This window comes from Podarcis cretensis, assembly GCF_951804945.1.
Source record: "Podarcis cretensis genome assembly, chromosome: 7".
NCBI lineage: Eukaryota > Metazoa > Chordata > Lepidosauria > Squamata > Lacertidae > Podarcis > Podarcis cretensis.
In genome coordinates, this window is record NC_137176.1 from 24,524,392 (window position 1) to 24,544,512 (window position 20,121).

Sequence of the window (20,121 nt, forward strand, 5' to 3'; positions counted from 1 at the left end):
GTCCCAGCAATCGCTTGCAGTGTAGTAATAAGCTGAGTGGCAAATGCTTGGTCCATATGTTTATGATAAATCAATAAAAGAATAAAAGAATAAAAAGGCAAATGCTTGGGCATGCTTAACTTGTCAACTCCTTGTAGGCCAAGGTTGGCAACCATGATAGTGTTGCACTATTTTTATCTAAGCAAAATGCAGCGCTTCACTTTGAATGCTGCCTCCTGATGGTGTGTGTGTGTGAACATACGGTATATAGGCTGGCATCAAATTCAGCCCCTACACACATGCTCTTCATAAATGTGTACACCTACTAGAAGATACACACAGACCGGCAGCAGTCATTTTAGTCTTTTGCACTCCCCTGATGTTTCTCCACAGCTGCTTGTTTCATGGTCACTCCCTCCTGATAAGCGGAAGAGAGCATTCACAGACAGACTTGTTTACAAGTCTATAAATTGCAGCATATTTCAGAAGATATCTGCTATTTATATTCCCTTAGTTGCAAATTATTAAATCAAGGGTGGAGAACTGCTGACCAACAGCCTCTTGTCCTTAGTCATGCTCATGCAGAAATTAGCAGCAGCAGCAGCAGCAGCCAAGAAAGCTCCTGTTCATGCTGATAGTACCTTTCCCCCCTATACTATATTTATGCATATGTAAGAGTGATTTTGAATAGGCAGTTTGGGAGATTTTTGCCTTCTCCATGCACTGCCAGACCCATGACCTCAAAAATCTCCTGTGTGCCGCAATGAAACATAGAGAACATAAGCCATTTGAAAGAATGGAACATTTTGCTGCATGACAGATCTTCAGGAAAGACGAGGTGACTGAAAGAAGATGGATAGCCCACTGCTAGCTCTGACTCCGTCTATCTCTCGTATGTGGTCCCTGTGAGATTTCCCACTCCCAAAGGAATACAGACCCTGCACAAAAAGCTACCCCACCAGTCTTAAAATAAAAGCACTTCGCACCTGTGTGCTGACAGAAGACTTGTGTCTACTGCAGTAATCAAAGATCTTGCAAGCTGAATGCATGTTAACATCTGTTTCAACTATATCAACATCAAATGGAGTCCCTACGTGATAAAGATAGCTTGTAAGTTTTCAGGAAGACAAAGTGTTGTGAAAATAAATTCTACTGCCAGTTCGCATTCTTGGAAACTCTTGAAAAGTTGCTTATTTTCATTTCATTAAAATTACCAAATCTCCTTAGTGCCTTTTACCGTATTTTTCCTTCTATAACACGCAGATTTTTTCTCCTAAAAAGGAAGGGGAAATGTCTGTACGTGTTATTGAGCGAATGTGTGGTCCCTGGAGCCAAATAGTGCAAGGGGAGGCAAAAAAAAGCAGGCAAAAATCAAACCGCGCGTTTCCTAGAAGGGAAACCTGAAAAGAGGAAGCGGCTGCTTTCCTGCATTCTGCCTCAGGGTCTTACTGCCCACCCACCTCTGTTTCCTTGCTGTCTTTGCTCAAACGGAACAAAGAGCAGGGAAAGCCCCTCCCCTCCAGGCAAGTGGAGAGGAAAGCAGAGTGTCTCCGTGCTGCTGAAAACATGCTGGAGGGAGAGAGAGAGAGAGAGCGCGAGCTGGCTGGCTTGGGTGGGTAGGTGAGGGAAAACTTTTGCCTTCCTTTCCTCCCGTTATACCCCTCTCCTGCATTCTTAGCCAGCTGCTTCTCTGCACACCCCTCTCCTGCTCCTTGTCCCTTCTGTGTTTTTCCTTCCCTCCCCACTTAAAATGTGGTTAAAAAGCATGGATCCACATGGATCCTCAGGATCTTTGCACTGGGTCAGCCCAAATTCACCATCAGATCCCATAGCATGTCCATGGCTACAGCCTGCCCCCCAAAAACAACGCACCCACTTGCCTGGGGCTGCAATGGTGCAAAAACGTGGTTACAAAACATGGATCCACATGGATCCTCAGGATCTTTGCATTGGGTCAGCCCAAATTCACCATCAGAGCACATAGCATGTCCATGGCTACAACCTGGCCCCCCCAAAAAAATCACGCACCCACTGTTGCCTGGGGCTGCAATGGTGCAAAAGCGTGGTTACAAAGCATGGATCCACAGGGATTCTCAGGATTTTTGCATTGGGTCACCCCAAATTCACCATCAGATCACATGTCTGTGGCCACAGCATGAAGCACAAAAATGATACATCCACTGTTTCATTCAGAATGTTTTTTCCCTTGTTTTCCTCCTCTAAAAACGATGTGCGTGTTATGGTCAGGTGCGTGTTATAGAGCGAAAAATACGGGACTTTACATAATTTTCCTCAACTGATCAACACGTTATTTTTCTCGGATTTTAAGCGGTTACCTCTGGCATGAATAATAGCAGCAAGTCAGTGTAGAGTATAGGTGTGGAGTTTTGTGAAGTAATTTCAAAAAACTTGTTCTACCTGTTGACCAGGAATATGGAAGTTTGGAGAGTTTCTGTGCTTGGCAGAAACTGTTCAAGAGGCTGACTTAAGAAACAAGCTACAGCCAGGCCAAGGTGCAGAAAGAACAACTTAGTACAGATTATTACAGGAAATAGGAGAGATGGAGCAGAAGAGTAAACTGGCAATTTAGATGGAGAGTAATTTTGTGATTTCAGTGCATCCTGTTGATATCACCAGATATCTTTAAAAAAAATCTTTATTTTTTTAAATTTAGTTCTGTATTAAGACCTGTGTGATTACTTAACAATTATAAGATTATACAGCTCTTGCATTTACAATGGGCACATCCCATTAACTTCAGGGGCATTTACTCCTAAGTAAGTGTATATGATTACAGCTATAATACTCCCCCACTCCCTGAAATAGTGCAGTCATACCTTGGAAGTCTAATGGAATCTGTCCCGGAATTCCGTTCGACTTCTAAAACGTTTGGAAACCAAAGCGCAGCTTCTGATTGGCTGCAGGAAGCTCTTGTAGCCAATTGGAAGCCCCGGAAGCCCCATCAGACGTTTGGGTTCCAAAGAACGTTCACAGACCCAAACACTCACTTCCGGTTTTGCAGCGTTCAGGAGCCAAAACGTTTGACTTGCAAGGCGTCAGAATCCAAGGTACGACTCTATTACTATAATGTGTTTTGTCTGTCCCTCAGTTTATGATTCTTTTCCAGTTTCCTGATAAAGTATTCCAGTTCTCCCACCCCCAGAGTAATGCATAAATAGTTCTTAGTAAAATATTACTAAAGAATGGAAGTTGATATTTTGCATCTACTCTGTGCTCAGTAAAGTAAAAGAAGCGGATCTCCTTGAAGCCAGCCATGTAATCATTTAATTTTAAGTTTCTCATTTAGTTAGAGTCTAGTGTTTCTCAGACTTGGATCCCCAGCTGTTGTTGGACTTAAACTCCCATCATCCCTAGCTAGCAGGACCAGTGGTCAGAGATGATGGGAGTTGTAGTCCAACAACAGTTGGGGACCCAAGTTTGAGAAACACTGAGCTAGACAAACCTTAGTGTGAAACATGCTAACTGCATAGTATAAAACAGTGTTTCAGACATTATAGCATAAAACACACCGTATTAGCCAGAATATAAGCCACACTTTTCCCCCCAAATTCCGACCGTGAAGTTATAGTGCAGCTTATATTTGCAACCTTACGATATCGCTGCTGAAACAACTGCCCTAGGTCTGCGTTCCTGCCTTGCCTTCCAATGCTGGAATGGAGAGCACCCCGCCTCCCAGGATGCCACCACGAGGGCCAGTGGGGGTGCAGCAATAAAGCAGGGGGAAGGCCGCCAGCAAAGCAGCGTGGCTACCCCACAGGAAGCAGCCCAGGAGGATTTTCTTCTACATTTGCCATTTATGGGTGTGAGTGCCTGCAGAATTTAAGCTAGCGGCTTATATTCGGGTATTGTCTTTTTTTTTCTCCCTTGAATTTTAAAGGTGCGGCTTATTTGCAGGTGTGGCTTATATTTGGGGCAATACGGTACTGCAAAGAGATTTATTTCCCTACCCTTTTTAATTTCTTTACAGTTCTGTTAAACTGTTTCTAACTAGTTTTATGCAGGTGTTACTCACTGTTCCTTCTCCTGTTTCATGGCTTGGTTTAGAGTTACAATTCCTGTGCAGAATTGACTTTTCTTCTTTTTCGCATTTAAATAGGTTTCAAACTTACGTTGCAATTCTACACTTAGCGTGTTTTCTTTAACCACTGAATTTGTGTATGTTTCAAACAAGGGTGTAGTATAAGCAGCCTAAAAGGAAACATGCTGCTATTTGAGACATTCCTGTCCCCATATTTTTTCTTGCTGTCTTCCTCTTCCTCTTCCTGATCATTGGGGAAACTCCTCTTATTATTGTTAGATTTATATCCAGACCTTTACAGCTGTCATATATAGGTATTCGGCATAAACTCTTCATTTCAGCGGAATTGTTACTATGCTTACAACATCTATCCTGTCTCTAAATTGACTTCTTTTCATTCTGTTCCCTCTCTAAATAGAAGATCATGCTCAAAGAGAACACATTTTTGTGAGAGAATGTTGAGGCAAACAGGCAGTGAAACGTTTTGTGGTAATGAGAGGAAAACAGGTATAACTTAAAGCTGGCACTGTGTTATGGAAAGATCATCCAGGGTAGCGTTTAACGAGATTTTACTTGGAGTAGACCTATTGAAGTGAAGAAACATGACTAATTTGGATACATTAATTTTAAGTAGGTCTACTCTGAGTAGAACTTTGTTGAATACCACCCAAAGCTTTTTTTAAGTCCTTTGCCATGTGCAGCCTTTAACTTCAGTTGGGGAACCCTTGTACAGGACGGGGAGAACAAACAAAGCTCAAATGTTTGTTTAAATATTTTTAGATCGAGCTGGAAGCATTAGCACTCTTGACTCACTGGACTTTGCAAGATATTCAGATGATGGCAACAGGGAGACAGATGAACGGCTGGCTGGTGAGCAAAATTTCATATAAAATAAGCTATTGTATGTTGCTCAGCGAATTTTTATTTAGAAATAGTCTTTAGGTGTGTCACATTTTTTAAAGTTATCTTTTAAGTAATGCTTTGTAAAGTTTCTAGTATTGTGGAATATTTTTGAATGGTTTATTAAATTTGTAACAGTACCTCTTTGGCTAGTTGATTTATTTATTTTTAATACAAAGAAACTGTTCTTTAAAAAAGTCCCATTGATCCATTTTATGCTTTATGTCTTTTTCTGTCACTGTAATAATTGTCACAAAGCAATAGCATTTGAAGTCAAGCTGAAGACAACTACTGCATCTAGTTTTGTAAGGAACAAAATGCTGTTGAGAGACACAAATCCTTTTAAATATGAAACCTTTTGAATGGCTGTTTATGTTTCTGCTAAATGGTTTCCTTATCGGTCCAGAAAGACTAGTGTGAACAGGCTGACTAGCAGTGTACTGTGTTGTACAATTCTAAATGAAATAGGTTAGAAGTTGTGATAATATTAAAATATAAAAAATGTTTAAAGTTGATTTCCTTAAAACTGATAGTGAAGACAAAAGCCTTATATTATCAACCTTCTAGCGTAATACTTTCGGGGTTGAATATTGCATTTAAAAAGATTGTCAGCATTCCAGAATTATCATATTTTTCCATGTATAAACGATGTTTTTTGCTTTAAAAAATTTAGGCAAAAATTGGGGGTCATCTTATACATGGATTGTGAATGCACAGGCGTTCGGCCCCAGGCACTGGTATGGGCGGCCTGGGCTCAGGCTCTTAAAATATGGTAACCCTAACTTTGGACAACCTCCGCAAAAAAGTTCAACAACTTTGGGCGACCTCCCACTCCCAAAAGCTCAAAGTTGTTCTGTTTGATGCTTAAATTATTGATTTCTTAATTTTAGGTTCAAAAAAAGGGGGGTCATCAGTCATCTTATACATGGGGTCGTCTTATACATGGAAAAATATGGTATACCTCTTGGGTTGAATGTTGCGGTGTCATGCTGTTTTATCTTGAATTTGCCAAACATTAAGAGCCACAAAAGAATGGGTTTTGTCTTGATAAAAAGATCTTAGTGGTTGTGTAACAACTGGTTGCCTGTCTTCTGCAATAGTTGTGTTACCTCACATGCTTTAGAAAAAGAAAAGTGAGGGGGCTTTAATTTCTTCACAGCTCCACGGAGAAATCGCTGCCCTGGTTTAGCTATCACACTGAACTATGATTTAGGTTGGCATCCAAATTAGGCTAGTGGATTCTCCACTGGGCCAAGGAGAATGAGCTACAGGAAGCCTCCAGATCCTCCCACCCTTCCATCTCTGACACAGTTGTCAGAAAGGGTTTGGAAACGGTGGCTACTGCTTTGCTGGCTATGGTTGGTTTGCAACGAAACAATTTAAAAACCTGTGGTGGGTCAGAATTGCTCTCAGGGTACTGGCATAACATCTGCTTACCTGGATGGGGTTGGGGGCAGGGCATAGTCAGGGTTGCAATATGCTGCTCCTGGCCAGCCCTAACCCAGCCTGGTAAGCAGCAATGATGCCAATGTTGAGATGGTAAGCTGCAATGGTGCCAGTATGGTTCAGCTCTACACATGTTCCATATCTGCTGTTGGCAGAGATTACGCCTTTCCCCCTAAGGTGGTTATGCTTATTGTGAAGACTTGACATGCTACAAATTCCAGGGAGGTAGCTGTGTTATTTTAGCTACAACAAACTTAACAGTCTCTTGTGGGCACCTTTAAAGGCAAGTGACGGGAACCAGAGAAGCACATGGGGAAGTCCAGAGGATAGAGGAGCCCTCTGAAGCAGCATGAATATTAGAGGAAGGAGCAGGGAATGGGTGCTGACTGGAAGCTTGTGCTAGCAGCAGATGCACTTTCTGCTCACACAAGAGACCATCTGGATCCCAGCCTAACATATTTATTGCAGCAAGAGTGTTTTTGGGTTACATCCAACTTGATCAGTTGAATTTTCAGAAGCTAATGGAGAAATAAACATATTAGTCAAAGCTGGAACAAAACTCTATTGTTTTTGATTCTGCTAAAGTCAGGGCTGCAGTTATGAAGTCATTATTATCAATGGGGGGGAAGTCTAGTCACTGTCATATTTTTACCTGAAAAGAATGAAAATAGCTCATTAAATTGTAATAAAAACAATGACTTTTTTTTTTACTAGAATATGTGGGTTGGAACCAGACAAAGTTAGTTGTGCTTTTGCTTGCCCCATCGGAATCTAACTTTAGGATGCAATCCTATAACACCTTCCTGGGAGTAAGTCTCATTGAACTCAGTGCTGAGTAGACATGTATAGGATTGTCCTGTTAGTCTGGAGCCAACAATCTGTTTTTATTTCAGCCAGTCATGCTTGATATATTGTTGAATATCTATAATACATATATATACTAGCTGGATTAAAATGTTAAATGTCTGAAGAGAAACCATGCAGCAGAGTAAACTGTTTTAATGGTAAAATTAAGTACACAATGTTAAGTTACACTGGTTGTTTAGTGTATTTCAGAGCTGTTAATTAGATAATAGAAAGACTTTGCCGTCTGACATGGGTTTATGTGATATGGTTTTTCTGGCTTTCTGTGCCCTTGGTGATATGTCTTGCTGTTGAACATTAGTTTCCTTACTGGAATTCCTGAGCTTCTCTACAATTTGTGTTCTTGCTATCTTTTTTTGAACATTTTTATCATCATGTTGCAGGGCATTTCTGATCTGCAATTGTTCTGTAACAAACTATTTTTATATCTTTTAAAGGAAGAACCTTTTAATTTAAACTCAATTCATCTACAAGTTGAGTAACTTTTCAAAAAGCCAAGGTTAACCAAATTGTGCTAATGCTGGCTGCTTCTACAGAATTAATTTATTAATCAGTAGAAAGTCTCAACATTGTTTTCAGACTTTGTTGCACAGAAATATTTGCAGATCAGCATTGCTGATTCCTACAGATTTTTTTCACTTTCTCATCAGATCCTCAGTTGTGCTTTCGTAGTTCTGCAGTAAAGTTCTGTGCATCAAACAAGTTCTTTCCATGTAGTAGATGTGATGTACTCTAACTACCCATTCTGTTTTTAAAGAAGAAAAATGCAAACTGAGTGAATCTTTTTCCCATACACACTTACTACCAACATATTACACAAATTCATCCATAAAATACAGTTATCGCCATACATTATCCAGGGGTGAAAGGCTCCAAGAAAACAGCACCTGCTTTTTTGGCACAACCTAGGTTATTCCAATATAAAGATTTTAAGTAATTACCTAAAAAATACAGGACTGTAGTCAACTAGGTTTTACCCAGAGTAGGCCCATTGAAGTTAATGGAACTAACGTAAATATGTTGATTAATTTCAGTGGCTCCAAATTAGTTAAATACCACCTATAATTTTCCCCAGATTATTATATGTTGATAGTGTTAAATGTTAATTACAAATGTCCAGAGTGAATTCTAACCCCTTAACTCAATCAATGTAAGTTCCAGTTCTGAGATATTTGATAAATTGGATCTACTTACATATTGTTCAGAGTGCTGTGGCAGAAAGCAATTCATAAATGTTAAATTATCTCATCTTGTCTAAATGATGGAACAAATGTTTTGTTTGGAAAATTATTAAATGTGTCTCTAGCAAAATTTAAAGTGGCGTAAGGAGTAGAACCAGCCCACTGATAAGCTGCTCCAAAAAACATCATGCCACATAGAAAAACATAGAGCTGCCTCCAGTAGCTGTAAAAATGTAGATTATAACCTGTGTAGTTGCTGATAATTCCATTTTGTTGATGAAAGTTGTATTTCAAATTCATCCCAGTCCCTCAAAGCAAGTCACGCTCATCTTCACACTTCTCTTTTTCAACTTTAAAGTATTAGTCGTCATTAATGCCTTGTAAGGAAAATCTTTCAAGCTTTCCAGAGTGGTACAATATTCTGCTTAAAGCCTATAGCATTCCTTGTCAGACAGCTTAAGTTATTCATTAAGGTTAGACTTTAATTATGGAAAATGTTCACCAGTTTGCTTCAGTCTAACTCTGCTGCATGCGTTCATGAGTTCCATAAAGATTGCATGCTTTGTCTTTAATACAAATTGTATTTTATTTTCACACCCATCCTTGCTTTTTTATATTTCATTTTTGTTTCCCTATTCTTGGTTGGATGCCTGTGTATGTTTAATCCAAATCCTTGTCCAGTCCTGGAGTTTGAACTACGGAAAGCAAAGGAGACCATTCAGGCCCTCCGAGCCAACCTGACTCAGGCTGCAGGTGGTGTACATAAACCTTTTCCTTAGTTTTTTTTTTTTCATTTTGACAAAATAGCAGTAGGTGATGCCTCACAAAATGGAGAATAATATTTTTTTATATATTGCTGTTTGCAGAAAATGAAGTTCCTTTGCAGGAACGGAGAAATTACAAATCAAGTCCTGAAATTCAGGTGGGTAGTTTGGACTGGGGGACGGACGGACACCCTATTATTTGCTGTTATCGTCTACCAGCAGTTAGCCAATAGCCTTTTTTATAATAAAAAAGCAATATTTATATACTCCTTGATTGCAGTAAAACTTGTAGGTGGTGTGGGGGCTATTTGCCTGTAGATAGATAAAGAGAGATAAATAGATACATACATGCATAGACAGACAGACACACTACACAATTAGCTTGTTGAGTACACCGTGTAAACTACTCTGTGATATCTAGACATGACTGAGCTGCTATCTTAATACATATGATAATGATAGAATAAATATTCTAATGAGAGTATTTACATCTCTTACATAACTTCCTTCTTTTTCCTAGGAACCAATTAAACCTCTTGAAAAAAGAGCTCTAAACTTCTTAGTCAATGAATTTTTATTAAAGAACAGCTACAAGCTTACTTCAATAACTTTTTCAGATGAAAGTGATGATCAGGTAAGTTTGAATAATAATTCCGTTACAACTTGTCTTTTCCCCACTTACCTTTCCAAGCACTTGATAATTCTTGAGCCTAGTTTCCAAACAATATTTGTGTAGTGACTCATATGTAGGAGAGATTGGTGCAGGCTTATTGTTTTGGTCATAGCAGGAAATAGTAAACCACAAATGGAGGCCCACAACAAAATATGTCTGTCTATGACCAGCTCCTGACAGTGGTGCTCCCCCTTCAGGGCTGCAGCCAGCTTGGAACATGAACTTTGTAGTGCTGTTCAGGACTCATAGAGGGAGATAAGTCTTCAGGAGGAGCAGGTGTTCGCCCCCTCACTCCTAAAATATTCCATTGCTATGCTGTTAAGTGCTGAAAGGTTCAGGTGTGGATCTGGCTGCCAGCCTGGGACATCTTTAGAGCACAGAGAGAGGTTTCTAGAGAAGGAGAAGAAAGATGAGAAAGGCCACCTTCCCTGATTAGCCTGGGAAGAAGACATTTTTGTGGTTTTTTAACTTGGTGGCACCCATCTCTGTAACCTTAGAACCGGGGGGTGGGGGAGATTTGCAGGTGAAATTGTCCTTTTTTTCTTTTCTCATTCCTGAAACCTCCCTATAGACTTGGGGCAGCCATACCCAGCTAGCTGATACAAGGCCAGAGTTCAGGTGTTATAACACTGCTTTGGGCTTCTCTGTCAATCTCCAATTTTGCTGTAGGGTCGGTGAGTCCTTTATGCCTTTTATGGGGCCTGATGGCCACTGCTCCCTCTGATTCTGAAGCTATACCTGGTCAAGTTTTTCAGCTCACCCCTCTGTCTTCCACTCAGCAATTTCCCCCCTCCTTTTTTGGCAAATGTTGACATGGTCACTTGCTTCTTATTGGGGATTTCCCCATAAGGTGTCAGGATCCTGTCTGCCATGCTGATTTTTGCTTATAAAGGGGATTTTCACAGCATGGCTTATTTTGGGGTTCAGTTTAAGAGTCTGGCTGTCTGGTCCATGTTGGACATCTGTTTGCTTCAACCCTCCCCCATCTGTCTTGTTTTTCCAGTCTGTTGCATCTCAGAAGTCATATAGCTCCTGTCTTCAGCCTTCTGAAAGGAACACCAAGCTTGCGCATACACACACAGGCATGCGCATGCTTATGTCTAACCAAGGTCAACTCATAACAATACTTGATGGGATGAGAAGGGAAGTTAACAATTAATCTTCTGCTTTTACACTTCTAAAGGATTTTGAATTATGGGATGACGTAGGACTGAACATTCCAAAGCCTCCAGACTTGCTACAACTCTACCGTGACTTTGGGAACCACCAAGTAACTGCAAAAGATGTTGTAGATGTAGCAGTTGGCCCGGAAGAGGATGAATTTGACGCAACCACTCCTATCCTAGAGAACATTCCTATATTTGGAACACCAGAATCTATAGAGGTAGACAAACATCATTCACTTTTGTCAGTTTAAAGCCTGCTACCAAAATGCAATTTGATAAATTATTTCCTTCCCCACCCCTTTATGTTTTTTCCCCCTTTAGCAATGTGTAATGGTGCAGAAATTGGAAGATCAAATTAATGTGTTAAGCACCGAGAAGTGGTCTCTGCTGGAACAAATACGAAGGCTTGAAAGGTATATCCTCCAGCATTGTAGACTATGTGCTTTTTAGGAAATGGGAAGTTACTTGGCATTTTATAGTCTCGGAAAAGACGGATGGCACAGATAAATAAATGAATCACTTAAATGCTCAGTAGTCACCTCAGTTACAACGTAAATGGTAAACAATTCAATATTTACTTGACTTTGTAACTTCTTGTGTCTTGTTGATCTTAATGGCACAGTTAAGCGTTCCCAACTTTGTTTCATTTGTGCCCTAAATTGCATTGAATAGGCCAGACATTGAATTATGCTGCTTAAGAAACCACTTTGCTTACCAATGTGGTTTAGTTGCTATTTTCAAGCTAACAGCTTTCAATACCATCAACCATTGTATCCTAGAACACGAAGCCCCAGGGAGCCTTCCCACAGCAGCTGGTCAGAAGGAGGAATGATTACTGTTCCTTACTTATAAGCTCTTATGGCAAATTTATTCCAGTAGAAAACTGCTAAGTTTTATTCCTATGAAGTGTAACTAAGGTTTGTTCTATGCCTTGTAGCTTGTGGTTTATCTGGGAGAGTTAAACCATGAGCCTGGTTTCAGACCATGGCTTAGCTCAGCAGTACAGAGAAATAACCAGGGAGGAGGACAGTGGCCATGGTCTTGTATTTAGGAGTCCTTGCATTTGCTCATTTGGGTTAAGCCATGACTTGGTTTAGCATTACATATGAACAAGGGGGCTACATGCTCCCTTCAGTATGATTTTTATCATGGAAAAATGGGGTTAATGGCTACAGAAGGGTTGCGGAGTCTGTGGTCCTCCGAAGGTTAGATTCCAATTCCCAGATTGGGAATTATAACACAACATTTGGAGGAGTTCCCTATTCCTAGGCTTAATGAATAATTTTAGAAAACCTTCCAGTTTCAATTCCTAAGCTTCTGAAATAGGCTTTGTATATGACCTGGAACAGATTTGGAAAACCTGTTAATATATATTTTAGGTTACTGGGAGTGGTTTACTTACTAACTTGTTTCTTAATTCCAATCTTTTATGTCCTGCCTCCCTCTTTTCAGTGAGATAGAGTACTTAAGAAATGAAAAAACTCCTGTTCCAGTGATATTCGATTCAGTCCAGTCATCTTTAGCTCAAGTGCCTCTCACAGTCCCAGACGATAACGGGAGATATTTAGATATCCAGAGTTCGCTTAATGACGGTCAACATGGTGACACTGAAGAGAAAAGGCCTCCTAAAGAAGATATGAGAATTTCTTTTCCTTTGAAGGAGAGAGAAAAACTTCCATCTTGTCCTCCATCAAATAAAGCTGCCATACACTTTGATAAACCCAATAGGTTAGTGGCTTATTCTTTTCCCAGAAAAAGAATACAGTGGTGCCCCGCAAGACGAACGCCTCGCAAGACGGAAAACCCGCTAGACGAAAAGGTTTTCCGTTTTGGAGGCGCTTCGCAAAACGAATTTCCCTATGTCTTGCGAGTTCCTGCGGGGTTTTTCCCCTCCCCCCCTTTTCCTAAGCCCTAAGCCGCTTATCAGCTGATCCACTGATAAGCCGCTTATCAGCTGATCCGCTAAAAGCCGCTAAACCGCTAATAGCGCTAATCCGCTAAGCTGTCAATGGGCTTGCTTCGCAAGACGAAAAATCCGCTATATGAAGAGCCTCACGGAACGGATTAATTTCGTCTTGCGAGGCACCACTGTATCAATATTGTAAGATTCTTTTAATGTTTCACTTGCTGTACAGGGGCAGATTTAACAAGTTTGTGAGGGATCTGAATTTTTAGTGCACACCCCCTAAGCATTTGGGTTTCCCCCCTTCTGACAATGGGAAACTGCCATGCGTGAAGCTAACAGTATTTCTTCTGCCTACCTTCCAAGTGCTGACCTGAGCACTCATGCTCATGCATTGTGTGTCCAACTTGCTTGCATTCCTACCATTTAAGCACTGTTTGACTGTGGCGGTCATTAAAATAAAATAAAATAAAATAAAATAATAAAATAAAATAAAATAAAATAAAATAAAATAAAATAAAATAAAATAAAATAAAATGGCTCATGGTTCACTTCTCCAGCCATGGAAACTGCTGCTGCAGGATTAAAAAATGGGGCTCTAGTTGCATAAACACTTCATTCCTGCATGCACATATTGCTTCTTTGTATCACAGGCCAGAGATTTGAACCCCAGCCACCGCCACCACCCCTATTAAAACAGATGGTTATGCTTGCTGCAAGTATGTTGAGGCCCTAGCTTTGAGATGAAAGGTGGTTTGTTTGACATTTGGATGCAGCCCCAATGAGGCTGTCTCGTGTTCCTTTTGTTCTTCCATCTTATCCAGGTACCTTCAGACCTTTTCAGACCCAGGTTCCACGCTTAACCCAAACATGCATTTGGGGATCCAGTTCTTAAGTCTTTTACCATATATTTGCATGGTGATGGTGCTCCTGTTGTGACCCCCTTGGGATCAGGCGATGACCCGCTAGTGGTCGTGACCCACCAGTTAGACCAGTGATCTAGTCCATATAACATCATGAGCTTATAGATACTAGTGCTCATCTTTTACCTCAAGAAAATGTGCAGTCACACTATAGGTTTTCATGCCTTACTGGTAATGTTCACGTATAGCATTTTTAAAAGACTTCGTTATATGTGTTTCTCACCCTGAGCCTCAAAATAATAGTTTTGAATATGCTTTAAGTGGGACTTGATAATGAGCTTTCTTTTTGAAATGAATAATTTACTCATAAGCAATTTGAGATACCTCCTTGAAATCAGGACTGCTTCCTGAACGCTCTTTTTAAAAACCCAAATTTGAAAATTGCTACATTTGTATCAAAAGACTGAAATATAATTGGCTCAGAATATTACCAAAGTCAGTTTCCCCATTTGGTTTGTAGTAGGCAGATAACCATTATTATCCAACATTGTAAGATCTGAGGATTTTGATTCTTCCCCCCTCCCTAGTACATTACATGCAAGCATAATTAGGGTGGCATTTTAGTAAAATCCATTTGAATCTTAATCCTAGTTTACATGAATTACGAATGGTTCTTGTTTCCATTTTGGAACGTTCTGTTGCATTGAGAAACATAACTTTCATCTTTTCAACAGACATGTGTAACACCCCCTTCCCCTAGTAAAATGCCTTTGTAAGTTGAGTTGGGTTGCACTGTAAGAAGAAAAGCGCAATATGAAATTTGTAAACAAGACAGGTAATTCAAAAGATAGCAGTTGTTAATTACACTTTCCTTCTTGGTAACTTGTCCAAGCTCAGTGCACTTCTCTTTGTTGGGATGTAAATGAAATAATCAAGAAATAGATAAAACTGAAATGTTGTTGGTGTTTTTTATTTTAAAAATCTGTTTACATCAGTGGGCAAGCTTTTGGTTTCTCGTGGAAACTAGTTTTCTCGGTCGAGTAATATAATCTGTATGATAGTGTAGGAGTAGCATTTGAGAAGTTTTTGGCTAATCTGTAAAGCAGTTTAGAATTTTAGCAGCCTGTATATACACACACACACACGCTGTGTTCTGTAGCTGTCAGTTGTGAGTCAAAGAGGCATGCTACTAATATCAGTTATCCAACTGTCTTCTATTTCTCCCCACGCCCCAACTACTGCAGGAAGCTGTCACATGCGTTCCATCAAGCATTGCTGTCTTTCTGTCAAATGTCAGCAGAGAGCCGTTTGGGATCAGAGGTATATGTCCTTTTTGGAAAATGTTAAATCTTGATGAGTCGTAACATCCAGACTGAGGAGACCATATTGCTGAATTTTTAATACTCCAGCAGACTTCTGGCCCGTTGCTTATGTAGCTCCGTAGAGGAGATTTTAGAACCTTTGGACTGGTTATTACCTTTGGCAGCCACACCCAGTAGCCTCAAAAAGTGCCATTGTTGAAATGGGGGTGGCTCCTGTTGTATTACTCAGATGGAGTTATACTGCTCCTCATGTGTTAGCCTACACAGATAACTCTTGTGTCTTTTGGTTTCAAGACGTTTAAAATGAGCATGTCAACCCAGTATCCTGTTGTGTGCTGATTTCTGGGACGGAAACTAAGACGTGACTGATTTCTTAATTTACCTTAAGAATTGCACAAATGCCATTGCAGAAAATTATTTCTTTTTCTTTCTTTTTTTAAATCAAAATTGCACTTCCAGGTGTCCCGAATTGCTGATAGTGAAAAAAGCGTCATGCTGATGCTTGGGCGTTGCTTGCCGCATATCGTTCCTAATGTCCTGCTTGCAAAGAGAGAGGTGAGAAGTCCAGACATTTTTATTTTAATTTTATGCAACATTTCTGTTTATTGAGAAGTTAGTAGTGTTTATTATGTTGAAGTCGATTACTTGCAATCATCTTATTACTTTTGTGCATGCATCTCTGCTCCTAGAGAATGGTTGTGCACCTCTGCCAGGTGAGTTTAGCAAAACAGCATGATATCCTACTCTTTGTCCTTTTGCTTAAGATCCTTGATGGCACTCTGCAGGGCTGTTATTGTGAGTCCATCTGTTTTGCCCTTCAGTTTGCTTACTTGTGTTAGCTAAACCCACTTCTAGTGCTTCTGTGTGTCAAAGCAGAGTTATAATATTGAATTGGGGTGAATTAGCCTCTTAACATCAATGAGAATTATATATGTATCATTTAAAACAATACATATATAATTAACAGAGGTTCTCAAGGCAGCTTACAATATGTTTAAAATACAGTGAAACAATCAGGACGTTAGAACCTAACTAGATAGGAATTCTTTATCCAAGTTACCATTGACATGGCTTGCAACTGTTGGCTCCCAGCGACAGGCATAAGAGGTCCAGGGGGTAGAAAGAAGGCAAAGATTAAAAGCTGCTCCCCAGTCGCTTGATTCATCTGGCACTGAACCTCTGGACCACAGCAGATTTCAAGGGGAAGGGGAAATACTTCTGCTCTAGAATTCATTGCGAAAAGAGCCAAACGTTAGAAGTCCCTTGTAAGAGAAATAAGTTATATAGCTTTATTTCTTGTAAAGCAGAATATATGCTGGTAAAACGCAAATAGAGCTACAACTATTGTTGTGTCTACACAACTTTTACAAGAAGAATGTCCTTAGAATTGAATAGCATTTGGCAGAAGCGACTCACCCAGCAGGACAGAGCTGCAACGCAAACTTCCCGGCAGTGGAGACGCTGCTGCTTACTGGGTGGTAGGAATCAGAGAAGCTGGTACAATCTGAGAGCACCAGCAGAGCCAGTCTGGTGTATAGTCACCAAGCAGGCTGCTTCACCCTTTTCCCTCCTGGTAAGCAGCAGCGACGCCACGTCTGGGAAGCTAGGCATTGCGCCTTTGCTCCATTGGGCAAGGCACTTCCAGTGTTTGGGATTCAAGTGTTGATATTCTGTCACTCTTACAATGTAGATTATAATGCAGGGATAGGAAACCTGGTGCCTTCCAGATGTTGTGGGACTCCAGTTCCCATCATCCCCAGCCATAATGGCCTATGATCAGGGATGGTGGAAGTTACAGTCCAACACCTGGTGGGGAGCAGGTTCACCGTACCTGCCGTGATGTGAGTCACATCATACTAACAGGATGATTCTTCTTGTAGGTACTTTTAGTGGTCTGGGATTTGGCCCTTATTGACAGAACTTTCCAATGCATATTATAAAGAATGACATGAGCTGAAGATGAGGCAGTTGTGTGTGTTTTGTTTTTGGTTAGGAATTGCTTTTCCAGCCAGCTTGGCTTTACCTATTAATCTAGAGAAATAGTAATGCGATTGGCATTTTAGCCCTTGGGGGCTGTATGAAAAGGCAACCAAGTCAAGAAATGTGTACTGATCCCTCCGTTACAATGACTTAGCAACCTCCATGTGTCTATAAACTTTTCATTAGATACACTGAAATTCTACAATTGCATGCAGCATTTAATTCTATAAACTGTATACCTTATGGACTAAACTAATGATTCTGTTTAAGTTGTGATAGAAAAACAACTGTGTAAGATGTGTTCCAGGATCAGTTACTAATTTCTGACTCTTGCCGTTTGGCTTGGCGGGGTGCTACTTGAGCTTCTCTTTGCAGCTCCTAGTTACACTTGGAGTTAGTGTAAGATTTCTGCAGCCTACCTCCTGCTTACTTTTCCCTTGCAAAATTTGTGGAAATAATAATAACTACATAAACATTCAAGTTTCTATCTGTGTTTTAGATATGAAATGTCTTACGTTAGAACCTTGTGCTTGCATGTAAACTTTTTTTAAAAAAAGTAAAATATATTTGGCAAAATGCTGAATTTAGAAGAAAAGAAATACTAATGGTTTGTGTTGGAGCCTACTTGTGCACAAACATGAGGCCCATATTTTTATTTCAGTTTCCCTCATTTGGCATAATTTCAACAAATAATACACCTTCTGTTTTTATATTACACCCCACTACTAATTGTTGTGTATGTAAACATGCATACATTATGTAATAACTAGGTTCTTGATGTTTACTTTTCCCGGATTAGTTACATGCCCGAGAAAGTCAGAGCAATGTTGAGTTTATTGCAATATAGTACCCATTTCAAAATATACCACATGGGTGTATTGCTTCAAAGTTCAACAGAATATGAATAATATGACAATATATGTTAGGTTGTTTTTGATTTCATGAGAAGCAGAATGGTATTTTTTATATTATTAATGGTATAGATCAATATATTTACAGGGATCTGGTCACAGGGAGCAAAAGTAGCATGGAACTAGTTCTGTGAATTCAGTAGGACTCTAAGGCAATGGCTTAAGGCAAAGACATGGACCCCCATGTTGTCTGAACCTGGGTTTAGCTCTCTCCAGACGAACCATGAGCTGCAAGCAAGATTTGTCCAATACTGTATGGTTATGGTTTTCCAGGACAGCTAAACCGTGAGCCCAGGTTCAGATGACATACTAAGCTGAACTGTGACTTAGCTCAGCACAGCAGTAAAACAATCAGAAAGGAGCAAAGCGGCCATGATCTCCTTTCCCAGAAAAAAACCTCACATTCACACTAAGCCATGGTTCATGATGTGTGATCCAGACCAAAGAATAGTTAAAGCGTTACAGCTTTGTGTAAATAGTTATTTAAGAAGTTGTTCAGACGGGTGCTTTACTAAATTGAATGGTCCATTTAGGTGCAATCTTGGATTTGTCAATACTGTATCAGAAAACCTGTTTTGGTGGTTTGGGCCATTATCTTCTGGCATGTGAGCAGCATTGTGGAAGAAAAGAAAATACCACTAGATTATTCATGTTTCCCCTTTAGAGCAAAGTGGATTGTGGAATTATTAGTTCTTCTGGCGAGGAATTTTGCAGTGTGTTGTAGTTAGAGAACCAAAGGAAACAGAGGCAAATGAGAAGATTGTAGGTATGGCCGAGGAAGACTTCATCGCATAATAGACAATGTACTTGAGGTAAAGCTTTGAAGAAGAAGCACACTTCATTCCTTTGGCAAGCATTGTATTCTTTCCCAGTAAAGTCAAGTGTGACTTTTAAATTCAAGCCTCTTTTCTTGACCATTTGAAACCTATCGTTTTCATCTTATCAGGGTTATTTATTTCATTGTTTTTTCCAAGAAACTGGGAAAGAAAAGCAAGGTGCTACATAGTGCCTGAAACCTGGGTTGTGGGGCGCTGAAACACAGTTCCTAGTCGCATTTGTGCCGCAGTGCCCGACAGATCTCCTGGCTCGTGCGGCACCAAAGGAGGCGCATCTAGGGCTGCTCCTGGCAATGGCAGGGGACAGCGGGAGGCTCGGGGCCACAAATGCAGAGCTGCTTGTTGTGCTGCTCCAACTTCTTAAACAGCTTCGGCACTTCGGCGGCAGTGTGGCTGCAAAACCACCTGCAACCCTCTCGCTTCCCAAGGCAGCGGCAGGAATGATCCTGCTGCCCCCACCTTCTCCTCCTCCTATTCTTCCTCCCTCTGTCGGGCAAAGCCTCCCTTTCTTCCCCTTCCCTAAGGGGGAAGTTTTGCTGAGGTGAGAGAGGTGAGGTTTCGCTTCCCCACCCAGCCATGTAGAGGGATGGGGAGAGGGGAAGCTTCGCCTAACAGAGGGAGGGAGGATAGGAGGAAGAGAAGGCGGTGGCATCAAGATCGCTCCTGCTGCTGCCCTGTGGAATGAGAGGGTTGTTTGGGTCTGCAGAGTTGTTTGGAGCTACAAGCAGCTCCGCATTTGCTGCACCGATGGGGCTTCGGGCAACAGCCCCAAGCGGTGCCTCGGCAGCATCCACAGTGGCGCAGGGTCAGGCAGGGGGATTTCTGCAGCCTCGCAGCCCTTCGCCCTCACCCACCTTTCCTTACAGACCGGGCAGGCAGGAAGCCAGCTGGGATCTGGATCTCTATGAAGTTCAGCTTCAGCGATCTCTTTAACGTGGGGCTGGCAGGAAGCAGTTCCGCCGCTACCGCCCTCAGCGCCAGCAGTGCCAATTTGAATTGAAATCTTAGGCGCGGTGTACTGCGACAAGAGCTCAGAAAATGCTCGCAATAATAAAACTCCCTATCGCAGAATGCACCCGTTACTGTTGGAGTTTCATACATATTTTAAATAGAAATTCTTTTAAAGTACTTATTATGCACATGCATTTCAGACATTCCAGCTTCATGAATAAACCTTCAGCCAGATCTTTAGACCTAAAATCCCAAAGGACTCAATCTGTATCCTTCTTAGCAGATCGACACTCTTGCATTTTCCAGCCTAAGCAAGCCACTGAGAACTGCTTCCAGGTAAGGC

The 20,121-nt window shown here is 40.9% G+C and overlaps 1 protein-coding gene across 4 annotated transcripts in view; it reads left to right on the forward strand.

Moving 5' to 3' along the window:
• RELCH (RAB11 binding and LisH domain, coiled-coil and HEAT repeat containing) overlaps nt 1-20,121 on the forward strand; it is a 64,928-nt gene that overhangs the window by 7,744 nt on the left and 37,063 nt on the right. For 3 of the 4 annotated variants that reach the window (XR_013841122.1, XM_079984915.1, XM_079984916.1), the window contains exons 2-10: nt 4,799-4,888; nt 9,091-9,162; nt 9,276-9,331; nt 9,694-9,807; nt 11,030-11,230; nt 11,334-11,425; nt 12,465-12,740; nt 15,023-15,098; nt 15,560-15,655. Coding sequence is in view for 3 of the 4 variants with exons in the window: in XM_079984915.1 (XP_079841041.1) it covers nt 4,799-4,888; nt 9,091-9,162; nt 9,276-9,331; nt 9,694-9,807; nt 11,030-11,230; nt 11,334-11,425; nt 12,465-12,740; nt 15,023-15,098; nt 15,560-15,655 (1,073 nt within the window). In the remaining variant the exon portion in view is untranslated. The remainder of the gene's footprint in view (nt 1-4,798; nt 4,889-9,090; nt 9,163-9,275; nt 9,332-9,693; nt 9,808-11,029; nt 11,231-11,333; nt 11,426-12,464; nt 12,741-15,022; nt 15,099-15,559; nt 15,656-20,121) is intronic. The other variant, XM_079984917.1, reaches the window with a different exon arrangement.